At 40.6% G+C, this 18,618-nt stretch overlaps 1 protein-coding gene across 2 annotated transcripts in view; it reads left to right on the top strand.

Moving 5' to 3' along the window:
• The window catches only part of SLC5A9 (solute carrier family 5 member 9), a 702,002-nt gene that overhangs the window by 636,441 nt on the left and 46,943 nt on the right, over window positions 1-18,618 (top strand). For both annotated transcript variants that reach the window (XM_069642236.1, XM_069642237.1), the window contains exon 13: window positions 670-885. In XM_069642236.1, coding sequence (XP_069498337.1) covers window positions 670-885 — 216 coding nt within the window. The remainder of the gene's footprint in view (window positions 1-669; window positions 886-18,618) is intronic.

Below are 18,618 nucleotides of genomic sequence, written 5' to 3'. Positions count from 1 at the left end.
GAATAAAAGAGGCATTATAAGGGTTCACCGACACCAAACCAGAAAGATGAATCATGTATTTGAAAAAAAAAAGTTAAAATAATGAAAGAAAAGTCATAGGGCCTCATTACACGGTAGGCGGTAACCATGGCGCTATTAGCGCCATGGTTGCCACCGGTATCTTACCGTGTCCGCCTTGGTGGATGGCGGAATTACCGCCCTACTCCAAGGTGAGCGGGGACTGTAATTCTCCAATCACCAAGGCTCTTCCCCATTCCCATTTTTGCCCCCATAGGGCATAATGGGAATGGGGAAGGTGCTAATTATGGTACCGCAAATTGCGGTACCGTAATTAGCTCCAAGGTCCCTTTGCGGCACCCAACTTTAACGGCTGGTAAAACCAGCCGTTAAAGTCGGGTCCTGCAAAGGAAACTCGTAGTAAGGCGGTAGGGGTTTACCGGTACCGGTGCCCTTACCGGTACCGGTAAACCCCTACCGCCTACCGTGTAATGAGGCCCAAAGACTCCTAAAAACCATAAATACAATTGCCTACAAAATTTCAAAAAAGTAATTATTCTTTACCTACCTGTCATACTTCAGGCGTACACCTTTTAAAAATGTTTAATTTGATGTAGTCATAGATCAAACTAGACATGTTGGAATGTATGATACATTTCCCTTTCTTCACAGGGTGCGTTTTGGGGCTTAATCATTGGTTTGGCTGTTGGCCTCATCCGCATGATCATGGATTTTGTCTATCAAGCTCCCTATTGTGGTGAGGTGGACACACGACCTGCAATTCTGAAAGATGTCCACTACCTCCATTTCGCATTAATCCTCTTTGCGCTGACGGGTATCGTCTCTACTGTCGTGAGCCTCTGTACTACAGCTATCCCAGATGAGAGTGTAAGTAAATCAACCAACTTTAAACTGTATTTATTTAATTAAAAAAACCAATTGCAGTTGATAACTACGATACTCCACATATATGCTTCAAATTACTTCAGGAAGATATAAGATCATAACTATGTTGACTTAATGCTTTGAGGTACGAGAAAGGAGTGGATGATGTTTAGGTGAAGCCCCACTGATTGAAGACCACTGCATTACTGGGATTTCACCTCCAGGTCAAAGTCGAATAGGTGATTATTGGGTGTGTGCTAATTAGCTCAAAAGTCAAGTGTTTGCTCCAGAAACATGTCTCTTGTCGATAGGACACATTTTTTTTCACACTAGGATTTTTTAACCCAAACCAGACAGCTCCCAAGGATTCAAACATCATGTACAGGTCAACATTAAGACGCATAGTAACAGAATCATTGGAGCCCAGGACCATATGCTCTGCAAAACTATTAACCCAATTCTGTGAGCTCAACATTTCAACTTAATGTCATGAATGACATCAAGACAGTGGGCCCCATTACAAGGTTGGAGGTCGCCTTGCCTAGCCTTTGGAGGCTACCTGCAAACTGGCATCCGGGTCCGGCACCCGCGAAGGGGCAATTAACGGGCTATTCTGGCCCAGCCGGACCCAGTAATTGCCCTTTTCGTGGGTGCCTGGCCCGGTACATCCCCATTTCCATTTTATCCCCATAGGGCTGGAATGGGGAGGGTGGTAGCACCGGTACCGTTAATACCAGCACCAGTGCTACCATCATGTTCTGCTCGAGGGTGCCAGTACGGCCAGCAGGTCAGACATGGTGGCTGCAAAGGCACCCGCAAGCAAAACTCCTATTATGTTGGTACGGTAGCAACTGTGCCGGTAGCGGTACCGGCGCCGTTGTTGCCTTACCGCTATACTTGTAATGAGGCCCAGTGTGTCTATACTTTGTTTTCAGTCAGAAGGGGTATGGATAAAGGCATGTAGGGGACTAACATTTTATCGACAATTAAACATTAATTTAAAAGCAAACGCTTACCTTGGAATGACCTAAAGAAAATGTGTCAGGATGGGGTAACTTGATGTATATCAAGTCCCTTCTATCTAAATGAGATACCAGTATCCTTCTGGACAGCAGCTCAAAATGCTGTCTCGTGGATATAACTCCTACAGTTTTTCTTTTTACAGAGCTAACAGACTCGGTAATATAGGGCCACAATCACAGACTCAGCAACAATAGGGGATCATTACAAGTTACCCGCTATCCCACCGATAATTCTGGCAGGATACTGGGAAACTGCTCCTGCCATCTCTGAAACCTGATAGCACGGGTATTCCCGGCATATTACGGGCAGCAGAGACACCGGTATTTTGCCATTCCATGGAGTCACATTGGACTCCATGGGATGGGGGTACCAAAATTACCGGAACTATTGACACTAGAGACTGTTTTTTTTCAATTGAAACGCTTTTTGCAGCGTAAAAAAATATCCTTTTCAACATTGCAGTCTTTTCATTGACTTTCTCCCCTCCACTCATCACCCAGAGTTCGGCATCTATTCTATATGTGCATATTCTTTGTTTCTTCTATAGGGATGGTGTTTCTGATTAAATTATAATTTTGTATAAAACCTTTATTCAGCATTCCTTTATTTTGGCTGCTATACTTCACTGTGTGGGTTGCTACTGAAGCACAGACTTCCCTCGGCCCACAATACCACAAATGGCAAAAGAGGTATATCTCTTGACTGTGCCTGTTTTATTTTTATGATTGTGTTGGCTCTTGGTGTGTAGAAGTGTGAGGACTGAGTGGGTATTTTAGGGTAGAAGTAATTTGTCACAGGGACATATCACACAGCTGTTTATTTGCACTGTATCCAGGGTAACACTGCTTGGCTAACCTTTTGCTGCTATGAACATGGTACCTACCCCATCCCCATGCAATATAATTCTTAACTCACTCAGGGAAATACTGTCCTGTTTGGTTAGAAATATATTGCCCAGCTCACACAGGGATATAGTGCCTAGTTTGCTAAGGAATGTAGTGCTCAGCTCACAGGTATATAGTTCCCAGCTAACCGACCTTCTTGTATATTGCTAAGCACACTCAGGAATATAGTTTAAAGGTTGCCATGGAACCAAGGCTTCCTAGACGTTCCAGCCTTTCAGATCCCAGCAGTCCTGCTGGGTGTCTCTGTGCCCCAGGCAGCATAATCTCTGTTTAGTTTCTCAGACCCTCACACATCTTCATATCTCTTGTGCTTCTCAGCCCCTCACACAAATTGAGCTCTATGTGGGATAAGAGCATACTCAGGCCTTGAATCTTCTTAAAGGGGCTCTACCCTCAATCAGCCAGTGACATTTCATCAGCACGGCATGTTCTCTCCACAAATGAGGGTTGGGTCGATATTTGGGCCTTGTTTCCAACTCCCCAGTTACTAGTTGCCTGTTCCATTTTTCCATGCGGTTTTACAGGTCATTTCCTCTCCTAGGCTTTTCTATTGGTCTCCCTGCCATTTCATTGCTCTCTCCAAGACCATCGACAGGCTAGTTCAGTATAGGTATGATGTGCACCAGCTAATATGGATATGGCTACATACAAAAGCTTACATTTTGTTTGGCCAGATTACATCACCACGGAACTCCTGTCTCTGCTGTAAGGCTTTGTGCTATACATCTAAGACTCCTCCAAATCTATGCTGCCTAGTAGAGCAGCGACTTCATACATGTTTGGTCTTATTCTGCCAGCCTGGTGAGTGAATAGTCACAAAGACACCTTCTGGCATGTCGGACCCCCAAAAGCCTCATATTTGGCTGCATGAGGTGATAGCATCATTCTGGATGTTTTAGTTTCCCTCAGGAGCCGCTTCTGTATGTCTTGGAGGTAGCTGCATGGGTTTATAGTAGAATTATAATGCTTCAGTCTACTCGAGTTTCTAGGTTTTTCTTTAAGAATATAGAACACGCAGATTCTTTGTATGTCCCACAGCTCCCCTACACAAACCCCCTCCACTTGAAGGAGAACCACGTGACGTTCAGGAAAAAACGCAAGGCTTGGCTTTTCAACCAACCACTTTGAAAGACATTAAAAATAAAAGCAACCGACTATAAACTGTGCTAGACACTTGGGCCAATTTACAACAGGCATTTTTTAAAACTCTTGGCACTACCATCTGTGGGGAAACCGAGATGACTCATGGAATCATTCCTGAATGGAACTGTTCCGCACCTATAATATCAATGAAGTCTTCCACCAAGAGCCAGGAAGTGACAACACCCTCAACCCCACATTACATTCACCTCAACTCTCAACTCCTCACTACTGAATTCTCGCATCCTTACACCTTGCGCATTCCTGCAAACAACCTCCTAGGTCTAGTGAACTTAACAATTTCAGAACATATCTTCCATCAACAACCATGCTGTTCCTTTTTGCACTCCACAATCCATGGCTGCACAGATGGTTAACCTACCCAGTCAGTACCAAGCACAAACAATATAGAGATTTTCATATCGACACACTAGTAACGGGTACTTTTGACCTGCAGTCATCAACAACGAAGTGTTCTGCGTCTGCCTTTCCGCTATCCAACTAACACACCCTACACACCTTTTTTAATAGAGCTTGATTGGCTACATTTTCAAACTCAGAAAGATGACATGGGCTGGGATGGGAACATTACGTGACTGCGATAAAGTTCTGCAGAGCACAAGTTAACTGGTGAAGACTGCTTCTGAACATTAAGTCTCTGAAAAAAATGTGCTTGAGAATTAATGTAACTGGAAAAAGCTTATTGTGCCTGTCAAGTCATTGGCCGAAAATCCTCCTAGACTTTTGATTACTGGAGAAAACTATCTGGCCATACCATTAGGTCAATTCAAAAGCTGTTTGTGTACCCTTTATGACTGGTACAAACTCCCTTGAGACTTCTAGTCAATGAGGAAAACAATTGTGCATAAGGTAATGGTAGAACATGGCTTCTGAATATGTAGGTCCCTAAGAGAGGTCACATTGGAATACTCTGTCCCTTGGAAAATGCCTTCTGGACTTTTTAGTATACTATACAGACTCACTAAAGCGTTAATAAGTTGTCCCAGCATTACAGAAAAATACATGTAACTTTTGGTAGCTGAAAGAGCTTGTGGAAAACTGTGCTAGAGCTAAAACCATTTTCTGATAGGTTTTCATCACACCAGTAGGTTCTTGAAATCCTCATTTGACTCAGACCAATGACTTTCCTTTTAGTGTAATGTCAGTATTGCAACACAGACAGAGCAACATTCCTAGTGTTGCACATTATGGGATGATATAACACAGTGGGAACAAGGACCTAGGCTGTGAAGGTATCCCATTGTTATTTCAGGTGGCCAGTGCGGAGGCATCACCAGTGGGTTTGCACCCCAAGCAAATTATTTATATTCCTATAATACAATATCATTTTGTGTTTGTAAGTGGAGCTGCGCCCACTCGCTCTTGACGTGACATGATCTAACATGGTCACACTTTTGTTTCTGATAACCCAGGAAACATCTTGAGTCTTAAACGTTTTTTTTCACTGGCCCTCCAACATATAAGAAGACATTTTTATAGCACACTGTTCAAGGTGATTTAGGATACTTTAATTTGGATGCATCCATTTAAAAATGCTAAGACATTTTCTAGCACAGTAGCTACAATGAATACATACTTAGCCTTATTCTACACTCTCCTAAGCTATGAAGTGATGATCTATCTACAACCAACTGACAGTAAAACACTTACCAACAAGGTATATTGACACGTTGTAGGTCTTTCCAAATCCATACAGGTTTTTCATCCACACTTGCTAATAAGGTATGTTCCGTTATCCCATTGTATATAGACTATCTTCTGACAAGTAGAGATCAACAGTTTGGGCTGTGCTAGGGATCAGGAATGTGAGACTGACACAAAGGTATACATTTCTCAATGTTTGCCATTTACCCAAAGTAAAAGGAGTGAGATAAACGCCTATCTTTCCCTATTCTAACGAGGACATAAAATTAATTAAAGAAAGAAGACCTAGTGTCCAAAAAAGTATCTGACCCTCACACTAATAAATACAATAACATATACAAGGAATAAACAAGGAATAGTTGACTGTCTTCAGTTCCATAAAACTAAAACGAAAATGAAAGTTCAAACTTATATGTTTTAACAAATATTCCTTGTGACCAGGTTTAGTCTCCCTTCTCTGTATCAAATCTTGAATATCTGTGATAAATTCTGATTAAACAAAGTATGGCTCAGTTCAAACACAAATTATATTTTCTCTTCCCTGTGTCCTTCCACTGTCTCTTTCACAAACCCTTATGCAGAAATCAAAACACTTGTTGTCCTCCTCAGTATCCTTTATGGTAAGGCAAACGTCTCTCTAACAAAAACACAAGTTCATAAACGACAACAATGGATTTCCTTAGAATGTAAAGCAATGGTTAGCATATCACACTTGTTCTTCCAATGAGATACTTTTGTCAGGAAAGTACAGAAATTACTTTTGGTGAGGCAACAGTTTATCAAAATTGGTAATAAAGTTAACAAGTTCTTTCCATCGCCCCTTTTTGCCACAACAACACTTCTTGAAAACATATTCTTCTTTCCTGGTATACTTGCCTGCCAGGACTAACTACTAATGATCCCATTCCTGGTATACTTGCCTGCCAGGAAGAAAACTCCAACATCTACAATAGGCTTTCATGGCATACTTGTTCCAAGACTCTCCACACCAGTATCCCTTGTGAGCAAGGCTGCAAAATGGCTTCCTCTCTTCATAGTCTCTTGATTATTGACAATGTGGGTTTGACAGAGGACCAGTGCCATGCTGCAGGTTTCCGCAAACTGGCCCCAAGGAAGAAGAATTGTGCCCGAGCTGCCTCTTCACTGCTTCTTGATAGCCCATCGGCTGTTATAGATGTGATTGCCAAGTTTCCCCAGGTTGGTATCTCATAGAAGGGGAATTATGCTCTTGTTGCCTTTGTACTGCTTCTTTTCAGCTTCTTGGCTGTGGGTAATGCGGGTTACAGCTTTCCCCAAACTGGTATGCCATTAATGGGGAATCGTGCCTGTGTTGCTTCTTTATTTTAAATGTTTGGTATTCAAAGTAGTTATTTTCTACCAAATGTCCAGCTCAGAGTGCCCCGGTGTCACCTTTAGCTTCAGGCCAAATCACTGGTCTTCTTCAGTGTTTCTGCTTCTATATCTGCGGCAGACCTTCTGCTTTCTGCCTCCTTTGCTGACAGCTCCCGCATAACTTCAGCGGTCTGCATGTCAGTTCTTCTCTGGAGCTTTGCCAGCTCGGTTGGGCCTCTGCATCACACGTCGGGCTGGGAGCACGTCTCCCAAGTGTTTGGTCTTCTCTTCCCGTCACCTTCACCTTCACCCTTCACCTTCCATGATGCTGCTTCCTGCTGCCCTCACTCTGCACTGTATAATCATTGTGATGTGTTGCCAGTACCTGGTGTCGAGAAGTGGCTTAACAAAGGCTGATTTTAAAGCTGGTGGGACACAGAAAGTAGTGATCAATGCATTGAGGAAGGATATGTTCAGGGGGCAAGAGTTGAATAAATCAATATTAGACAGCAGTATCTTCTATCGGGCAGGGGTGCTGGTGCCGCGAGTGTTGGTACCTTGGTTGGGCAGAGTGGTACTCCTTTGTTTGTATTAACTTTATTCTGAAATGCCAGCAATTTGGTACCAGAGTACTTGAGTCAGTGTTGGGGATTGTGCTATAGGCTGCTGGATCTTTGAATTTTTGGATGATCTTACAAGTTTCTGGTTGGCTATTTTTTTGTGCTGCTTCTATGCATATGGAGCACTTTTCTTTCGTCGCGTCAATGATTTCTGCCCTTCAGAAACGTAACAAGTGGTGGTAGGCAAGTCTGTCTACTTGTAGTTTCTTTTCCCTCCAGATAGTATTTTCAATTTTCTTTTTTCGCATGCGGATTGAATTAGGAGTGAATCCCTTCGCAAGTTCCTTCAACTGTCAGCCTTTAAAAGGCTTTTTTGGTGCTATTTTCATCGGCATATCCTTATTCTTTATTTCATAAATGTGTTCATAAATTTGAGACGGATCAAAATTATTGGACCAACAGGGAACCCGTTGTATTGTTAAACTAGTGGGATTGCCGGATAAGTAACACCGCACCCAAGGTCAAAATAACTCCTAAATAAGTGCTTCAGTGTATTTGTGTCTGAACAGTTTAACCAAATGACTGGAAAAAGCCTGTTCGCACATTGTAATCAAAAGTGAGAAAACCAGCCGTCCCTAGATGTGACATTATCCGGTGGGAATGGAACGCATTGCGGCTTTGTAATTCAATTACATGGCAAAAACTGCAAAAGATAGCAGTTTTTGTCCTCCCCGCCTTGTGTTTTGGACCACTTCCCAGCCTTATTGTGATCATGCTGCGTCGGAAAGCAAACATCTCAAAGACTGTGTTGGGTACACACCAGCGTGCCCTCTCCCGCTTCCAGTTGGCAGACCATATTGTGGCACAGTCCTTGGAAATATTCAGAAAAGCAGCTCAGTACTAAATCCGAAGCAACAAAACTGAAACAACTGTCAGGCGGCAGATGGTGCTTCAGAGCAGAAGGATTTATTCCAATGTATCAAGGCTGCCATGATAAATGTGCAGAGTTTATATTTCAGCGTAACACATTTCAGACGTCCAAAACTAATTCTGGTTCTGTACCAGCTGCAATGCAGACCAGGCAGTCAACAACAAAGCAAACTGAATTCTCAGGAACAGCAAAATGCTATGGGTAGCAGGTAAGGGCTGGCTGGTTTAATCATTTCAAAGTCATCATGTTGGTAGGTTTAACTCTTTAGCGACAGCACAGATGAGGGAACAGGATTGTCCATCTGCTTTCTAGTTCTTAAAGTTTAAACACATTAAAATCATTGTACACCCTGTAACAGAACCTGCACCAATCGCCGTCATCAGCCGACTAGAACCCTTTGTCAGCAGCAGCTGAACCAACTGCCACATACAATCCTCTTTCCTGAGCTGCTGGATTAACTGGGCGTGCAGTTTATCTGGGCACGAACATTTTAGATTGAACATTCATTCTGTTGTGTTTTATATATCTCTGAACATGTCTGCATATGGATAATAATGATTACTTTTTCATTAGTATATTTTGTTGGTGACCGAGAGCTGTCAACAGCGTTAGAAAGAGAGCGGACTGGAGAAACCATATAAATGTAGCCAGATGGCCTCAGTTAGAATTTGGTGTCATTTACTTCGGAAATACCATGCATACAATAATAGGAAATTATTTAGAGACATGCAGACTTTTCTGTTATTCCCAATTTTGGAGCCCTTGGCGATTGCAATTGACCACAAATGGTAATTAGCGCATGTGATAATGGTTGTGTGTGGAGCACATTTTCTCCACACAATACCAGGTGTTTTTCTCCCAAGCATCACTAGTAAACTCTGAATTTACCGCTGAGTTAAAAGTGCTGGCAATCCCATTACTGCATGTACCTTATCATCGAAAGCTAAATGAGACCCAGAGAGTCATAGAAGGAGGCAGATATGGCAAGGGGCAAGGCAGCGATCGTTTACGTATGCTCAGGAAAGGGGGGAGACAAGTGCTTTCATGTTTATTTATAACTTGGATCATTTCAGGCTTGCATGGCACAGTTCAGTCCTGATCAGGGGCAGCTCTTCCATAATGGGCAACACAGAGACATCCTGCCACCCATTATGGATGGGCCAAAGCTAGCCAAGAGGACAACTGAAAACTCCCTCAGCTGCAGCCCACCTGAGCCGGCTTTAACTGGCAAAGGGAAACGTTGTGTTCTAGCCCAGTGTACATGTCCAACGGGTCATGTAAGGCCAGGGGCATTTTCCTCCCTGGCCTTGCATGGCCCATTGGGGATGCAGACTGGAGTATCTATAATGGCTTCACGATATGAGAATTCATTGGCTGAGATCAGTGCCCAATATATAAAATTCCAATTGTAAGCGAGAAGCAATTCCACATCTCCAAATTGTATGACCAAGTTTTACAATATTCGAAAACAGGAATTACAATTGCACACACATAGAACGTCTAGCAGCATCATGGAGCATGAACAGCATAGAAAATGCATATATTTGATACAATTTATAGCCAGTTAGATGAAAATGTATAATTTTAAAAGTATCAATCCTTGTAACACACCAGTAGGTTCAAAACCAAGATCATGCTGTTTTCAATGCTTTTGCTCTTGTGCGCAAAGCCTAGTAAATTTAGCTTGCAACGTGGAATACTACTTTTCTGTCATTGCAACACCCAAACAATTAGGTAGCTTCACTGGTGCTGTGTGTGCCATAAGCATCACATATGGACTTCAAATATCTGTTCCTAGCCACATGATATCCCTGGCAAAAAAACAAGAAATGGGCCATGGTTTCCCTTGCCAGGCCACAAACCAGACATTGATAATTCCCACATGTGTCTTTCAGTGTTGGACAATAAGTCAAATTCAATTGGCCTAATCTGAATTTCATATAGAGTGTGCATGCCAAATCAGGGTTTACCAAATCTAGGTACTTCTCATACCCCAATGTTGGCTTGCTAGCCAGATATGTAGCACTCATTGACAACCTACTACACGCAATAAACTTTTCTACAACTTCCCATGAGATTCTCTTGGATTTATCCGTATCACCCTTGGTGATACTCATGGGATTATACCCTAAATCTTCCATAGTCTATTCTAACAAGGATTTTTTAACATGTTTAAACCAAGGTAAAGATCTGTGTCCTTCAAGTTCCAGCATATGTGCTAATGCATTACGATACATTCTCAATTCAGGGGTTGACCACAATCTGGACCAATAGATAACTGGCCTGAAAATTGCATCATTGTTGATTGGCTTGAGGCCTAATTCTAATAGGATGTGGTTACCCGGGGATGCTGCTGGTAACCCACGCAACTTTTTGAGAAAGGGTATTTCAGCCATTTCCAATTCTGGGTGGATGAATGCCCCAAACCTCAGCCCCATGCAGGGCTGCTGATTTTGCCTGTGCAATATACATGTTGATGGCTGTAGAAATTGCAACCTGTCCATGGGTGTTAAAAACTCCATACTGCCCCCCATATTGTTCAAGTGTGGTTGTGGATTTAAATATTTGGGACGTCCAGTTTCCTTGGTCGTTAAATCTTAACCCCACATAATCTTAAAAACGTACTTGTTCAAGAGGAGTCCCATTAATGTTCAATGCTAGTTTTGTGAATTCTTGAACTTTGGAAGAAACACTAATGTTTTGGCTTTCTCTATGTTGATTTCAAAATGTAGATCCATGCATTTCTCCACAAAGGCCTCAAGTGTAATTGCAAGACCCCTAGCAGATGTGGATAAAAGCACTTCATCATCTGCGAATAGGAGCATTGGAATTGATTCTTGTACAAACTTTGGCTCATGTAGGCATTTCTTCCTGACATGCTGTATTACTTCATCAATTTATACCAAGAAAAGCAGAGGGGATATGATGCAACCCTGTCTTGCCCCTTTGGTCACTGTGAATGAATCTGTTAACTCCCCCCCAGTCGCCACCATACTGAGGTGCTATGAGGCATTCTTTTCCTGTCCAGGTAGCGAAGGCTTGGAATGAGCTCCCTGAATCACAGAGGAAGGAAGAAAATCATCTCACCTTTAGGAAACTCCTTAAGACCAGGCTGATTGCTTAAGACGGACCCCAGTCTGTGTGTTTTGTGGTTCTGTCTTGTCTTATGTTTTTCTGTTTTAGTGTCTAGATGCCCGAGGGCTTTGGCACTTTATAAGCAGATAGATAGATAGATAGATAGATAGATAGATAGATAGATAGATAGATTAGAGCTGTATAATAATTTGCAATAGATTAGCTGGTATCCCCCTCTTTGCCAGAACGGACCACAGCAATCCCTGCGACACACATTCGAAATCTGACCTGAGATCGATGAACGCAGAAAATACATTCAACATGAAAACTGTTCCTACATAGCTAGACTTGCCTATGTTGATGCAGCAATCTGGTGTAATTTTCTTACAGTGGCATGGCATTTTACTCCTTCCATCAAGAGTAAAGCAAACCTGTCACAAATTACTTCTTTCTGAGGGTCCCTAGTGTTTTTCAGCTCATTGGCTATCAGCAAAAATGGTTGTGGTATGTTATGTTAAAAGTTATATGCATAGTACATGTATGCCAAACGGCATTATGGCACTAAAACACAGATATTATAGTTTAAAACAAAACAAAGTAAACTTCAACTCTCAGAGTACATATCTCCTGTTAATGAAAGACATTTGCATCAAAGTTTACTGTGCAAGATTTCTATTTCCAGATTCAACAAGATCTGCATCTAACAAAACATAGTACAGGTATTCTTACATTTGAAAAGCAAATGTCTTCAACTCTTTCCCAGATATATATATATATATATATATATATATATATATATATATATATATATATATATATATATATATATATATATATATATATATATATATATATATATATATATATATACATACATATATATAGATATAGATATATATATAGAAAGTTGATGCTTACCCTGTAATACCCTGTAATAAGCTTCTCAATAAGCATATTCTCTTTTTTAACAACTATAACAACTATACCAAATGCCATACATTGCAGCATTTATCACCTGCTAACATGAAGCAGCAAACAAAGACAATGCTCTGCACTTTAAAATGTTTCTATTTACAATCCTTCTAATGAAAGTTAAAAAAATGCATATGTGCATGCATAGCAGCACTGTGTCACTATTTCATAAAATAAAGGAAAAGCATATAAAATAGATTGTTAGACCATTTTTAAGTGGCATTCAGTGTCTGGCAGTTTAATATGTTGCCAGCACATGCGTACATCCCAATATCACCCATTCCAATATATACGTCCTTATTAAGTCTTTGTTTTTCCTTTGCATTCTGTCACTTCCAACTAACTTTGCCAATTATAAAACTCAAACTACAACTCCCAGAATGTAAAAAACACAACTTAACTTCATGATTCAAAACTGTCCCATGTATATCAAATAAACATATAAAATGCTGTGCTTTTCAAAATAGAATTTTTTTCTAAGCCTTTTGAAGTTCGAAAATGCATATTTGCTTTTACAGCACTGTTTCACTTTTTCATAGAATAAAGTAAAAGCAGATAAAAATAGATTTGTACACCATTTGTAATTGTCACTCAGTGTGTACCAGTTTAAAATATTGACAGTAGATATATACTTCCTAACATAACCCATTCCAATCTTCAGCTGCTTATTCAGTTGTACTTTTTACTCTACATTCTGTGACTTGTACTCCAACTTTCACAACGGAAAAAGTGGAACTACAATTCCCAGAACACAAACAATAAAGCAAGGACTACATGAAAACCTACATATTAGAATGCATCTTGTTTGCAAATATGCATATACTCCTAACCTATTAAACTTCCACACACCAACTGCCATTTAAAAGTGTACTACAAATATTTTCCAACAACTTTTCTTCTCTTTTGCAAAACGTTACAGAGCTTCTACAAATACACATACGCATTTCATAACTTTCAAGAAAATGTTCCGAAAAGCAACCATTTTTAACCATCCACCAATTTCATTAACTGTTTTTCCCACCACTACTCCTTCCTTCATAAATATGAACCTTGCTTACTAAAATTACTTTGCCATTACCACATACCTCCACTAACATTCTTTTACAATTACAGTAAAAAAAGCACATTACCGAACAAAACACCTGAAAAAAGAATACCATTTGCATCCAACAAAGTAAGTACATTAATATACCATGTATATTTATGTAATTACAGCAGCACAATTCAACCCACTATATATTACTCCAGACTACTCTTTTCAAACCAATATTTCTTTCACTCTACCCAATTATATTCCTCCATTCACACTCTTCCTATTCCCATCTACAAACCACCATTGCAACACCAACTCTGTTGTTCAAAACAGCACAATCACCCTACAGATTCCATCACACCACCACTCCCTTACTCACTAACCCAACACCATCACATCTGTGCAGACTCTTACTTTCACAACATTCCCAACAACATCTAATATACCACCTCACAATCAAACAGCACTCTATTCATCTCCACCATCACACCCACACACCATTGATGCTTCTGCAATGCACAACTTTCCAATGCAAACATTCTCTTTTCCCAACAGACACAACAAATGACCTACTAAACAGCAACTCTGTAGAAAAGAAAGAAAACCTACAGCAGATAAGAATAAAACTACAGCATGTAGTCCTCCACCTCTAAAATAATGTATAGAAAACATTTAAACAAAAGAGCTAGTAAACTCACTCAACAAAACTAAACCAGCCACGACTAAAAAAATATAAGACCCCTCTTGCAAAAACATAAAGTAAAACATTATGTATAAAGGAAAGCATACCTACTAACGAACCTAACCTTCTATCTATCAGTGTTAAGTTGTCACAGTAAAGTAATCCAAAAAAATGATGTTGCAGAAAATGTTCCACCGTAGAGTTCTTCACAATCTTATAAAAACATCTGAAAAGTCACAATCTACCCTTAAACTACTGCAGTAGACTAATCCTGCAGGCTCTAATTGACAGCACTTTCTACTGAAGAGAAATTGTTTACATTCATTTTAAACAGAATGAAACCACTATCTAAATGATTTAATAAATTACAAGTACTTGAAAACATGCACAGTGTCAAATGTAGAGACCTTTTCAAACTTTTGTGATGGTGAATGGATTCAGACAAGCAGCACATAACCATACTTCAATGAAGAAGCTTATAAACAAGAACAACAATAAACAATAGCCATAGACAATAATGGTAGAGGGTATGAAATGGTGGAACACACCATTATGGCAAAAGAAACGTGTAGAAAGAAATTCCCCAACAAACTTTGAACCAAATGCTCTTTTCACCCAAACAAACTGTCCAGTGTACAAATGGACATGCACCTCAAAGTGTAATGTACACCAACAATCCTTTAAATCTTCATGACAATTCCTCAATCACTATGTGAAACTAAAAGACAAAAGTAAAATGAAAACTTTACAAACCATAGACTCCTGTGCAGTGCGCAGCCACACTGGTCTGTGAGGACATTCATTAGCCTGCATTTTAGGAACTGCTTGCAAAAGCACTTTCCACCACATCAAAATTTTAGCGACAAAGCATTCTACTATACGGAATCTTGTGCATCAACTATACTATGCAAAAAATCCTGCTCTAGAACTGCAAACTGTAAATAAGATTCCCCTACATGGAACAGCCAAAGAACGGCTTCAAGAAATAGAGCACATCAAATGTAAATACTTTGGAACTGAAGGTGACTTAGAAAAGTCTATACCTTTAGAAAACATTACCGAAAACCTCATGAACACCAACGCCTTAATGAAGACATACAAAAAAGAAATAGCTATGTTTCCAAACACATCTGCTGAAATACCAGACCAAATATGTTTCTTTTGTCGCAATACATTTTATAAAAAGAGCACACAAATAGTTGATCTAGATTACAAAATAAAAGACAATGAAAAATCCCAATGGTTCACATTAGCTTTATATGTAACAGCAGAAACTAAATACAAATAAGTAACCCCTCACCAGTTTGCACGTGCTGCAGCACAAAGCTTCATAATATCCAAATGCCATCACATGCTATCACTAATAACTAAGAAATATTCCCACTTCCAAAAGCTCTCCAACAGTTTAACTTGTACGAGAGCATTATAATACAAAGAGTGCACCCATTTCAAGCTATAATATGCCTTCAACTGAAATCAGCCAAATTACCTCCATCTGAGTTACTAAAGGGCTTCCATTGCAAAGTAGTATATTTACCATTAGATCTAAAGGAAAATGGACAAACTCTAGAAGTACAACGGCCAATAGATCAATATTTGATTGTACAAGTTAATGGTTTGCCAACAAAAGACACAAAATAAATATTTGGCAACAACTAGTCGACTTAACCAACGTTAGGCATGCCCTACAATATCTTAAAGATAACAATGAATACCACAAAGATATAAACATAGAGGAAAACTCAAGAGAAACCGCTCAAATTATACAAGACTCACTAGCAACTGGGCAATTTGAACATATAGATCCTGTTCCTGCAACCATCATTTTAGGCCAGTATACAATTCACCCACTACACTCCAGAGACACATTTTTTTTTTTTTATTATTTTTTATACTTTGTTTAACCCAAGGGTTTTTAAAATTTTTTGCGTTTGCGTTTCATTCCTTTCCATTTGAAAATTGTTTACCTACGGTCATTTTTCTATAGTTGACAGAATTGTATCTAACATTTTTGCTGTGGCAGTGACCCAAGTAGTTCGTCCGCCTCCAAATAGCCTCGCCCACCAAGTCTCTACATCGAAAGTGTGGGCTGCAGATAATATCTCCTTCAAGTAAGGACCTCTTATAGACTCTACTTCTGATCATCTTAACAATAGGTGTTTGGTCGTTTCCACCATAGCCGGGTCATTGCAAAATCTGCAAACGTTTCTGCTCGCCAGACCTCGTATCATCAAGATTTTGGCGGGCTCTTATAAAAGTATTCCTCAGCTTGCGGTTTGGATATCTTTTCACGTACGCTTGTAATTCGTGTAGTTTGTGGAACGTCTGTGGCAGGTGCAAAGTTAACTTGTACGCAGCAGCCTGGTCCAAGGTTAGTATCCAATCAAGCTCATTTAGTTTATTTTGGATTTTCATCGGATTGTCCATCAACTCCTTTTTGGAACATTGAATAGAGTCTAATTTTTCTTCTTGGTCTCTGTACCATCTGTTCAGGACAGCCAGGCGCCCTCCTTCTGCCTCTGTATTTCTAGCTTCCAAATGCTCAGGACGATTTTCCAGCAATAATTTCCTAAACAACATCAAGCTGTTTCTTTCCACTATCGAGGCAAGCGAGAGTTGGCTCATTTCACGTCTGATCAAAACCAATGGAGTTGAGTTTGGTAGATTTAGGACCTCTCTCCAGTATTGGCTTTCAAGTTTCGTCCAGATGGTGTGTGGTAACCCCAGCATTCCTTCAGCACCGTAGATTAGTGTGGGAACTACCTTGGCCTTGTAGAAGTCCACAATTGGTATGAGGGAGAAGCTACCGTATTTTCTATCTATCGCTTTAGCCTGCGATATTAAGTTCTTTATTTTTGACAGCAGATGTTTTTGCATTGCAATCTCCCTTGGCGATTTATCCACCACAATGCCCAGATATTAAAATTCTGTGACTGTGTCGATGTGTTCACCTTCCAAAGACCATGCGTATGAGTCGCTTTTGCTTCTGCCTTTCCCAATGAGCATGATTTTGGTCTTGGGCTTGTTTATTTCGAGACCGTTTGCCTTGATATAGTCAGCGAAGTTGTTAAGTTGTCTCTGCAGGCCTATTGCTGTTTGATCTGTGATAATGATATCATCCGCATACATAATTCTCGAGATTTTCATTTGGCCAATATGCGGAGGGAATGATCTGACCTTTGCTTCTGATTCTTTGTAGTCGCCAATAAAGCTCAGAAATAATGCCGGGGCCAACGGGCAGCCCTGCTTAACTCCCTGATTGGTTGGGATCTCCTCTGAAAGTGCGCCTTGGTAGTCAAGCCTCACTTGGATCCTTGTGTCCGTGTGTAGTGCTATAATTGGATGTAGAATAGACACCGGGCAGTTCCAAGACCTTAACTTTGCCCAGAGCCTCGCTCTCTTAACTTGGTCAAAGGCTTGTCTTAGGTCGATGAAAGCCATGTAGGTACGGGTGCCGCCTGCCATGCTTTTGTATTTTAAGATGTTGACCGTTAGAATGTTGATTGTTGTTCCCACATTCTTTTTGACGCCGAATTGGAGGGGGTCTTCGCAGGGTGCGTCTTTAGCCCACCTTTGGAAATGTTGTAGAAGTAAAGAACCGTACACCTTGCCAATTACATTCAACAGGGCAATAGGCCGAACATTTTTCGGATCGTCTCTCGCCCCTCTCTTGTAAATAGGTACCACAACTGCGGTGGTCCAAGATTCCGGTAGAGCCCTTGCAGCTGTCAATCTTCGGAAGACCGCACATATGAAGTTGGCCCATGCCTCAGGATGTTCTTTCAGGTGCCTATTTGTCAGACCGTCGGGCCCAGGGGCCCTGGAATTTTTCAATTTTTTCAAAATGTACGTTATGTCTTCAAGGTCGTGAAGCTCCACCCAGGGTTCTGTGCTTTGGACCTGTGCAGTTTCGGTGCTAACCTTAGGATCGAAAAAAAGGTTTGCGAAGAACCCTGTCCATTTAGCCTCTGCTATGCCATTGATTAAGGTGTCTGAGTTGATCCGTTCCGTTGCGTTTATCAGGGCCCAGAATACGCTCATGTTTTTGGTTGACACACTTTGCAACATGTCTTCCGAATCTTTTTGATACATGGTGAGACGATGGTCTCGCAGCCATGACTTATAAGCTTTTAGCTCGTTGATCCAAAGTTGTTTGTTAGAGTCAGATCTGGTTTTCACAAACCTTCTCTTAGCCTTCCTGAGTTGACGTCTTTTCTCGACCAAGATTTGGTCGTAAGTGTGGATTGATTTATTCGTAGATGTTTTATTCTTCAAACTCGGTTTCTTAAAGACGTTCAGAAGATCACTGTAGTCTGGAAGGATAGAGACGTGCTCTTGAAACTCTAACTTGGAGTAATTATTTGTCAGAGAGATTACACTGTTTAGGCTCAATGCAAGTCGAGTTCCATTTGCATTTG

This window comes from Ambystoma mexicanum, chromosome 1q, assembly GCF_040938575.1.
Source record: "Ambystoma mexicanum isolate Mex_15411 chromosome 1q, UKY_AmexF1_1, whole genome shotgun sequence".
NCBI classification, from domain to species: domain Eukaryota; kingdom Metazoa; phylum Chordata; class Amphibia; order Caudata; family Ambystomatidae; genus Ambystoma; species Ambystoma mexicanum.
This window is presented reverse-complemented; position numbering and strand designations above follow the sequence as displayed.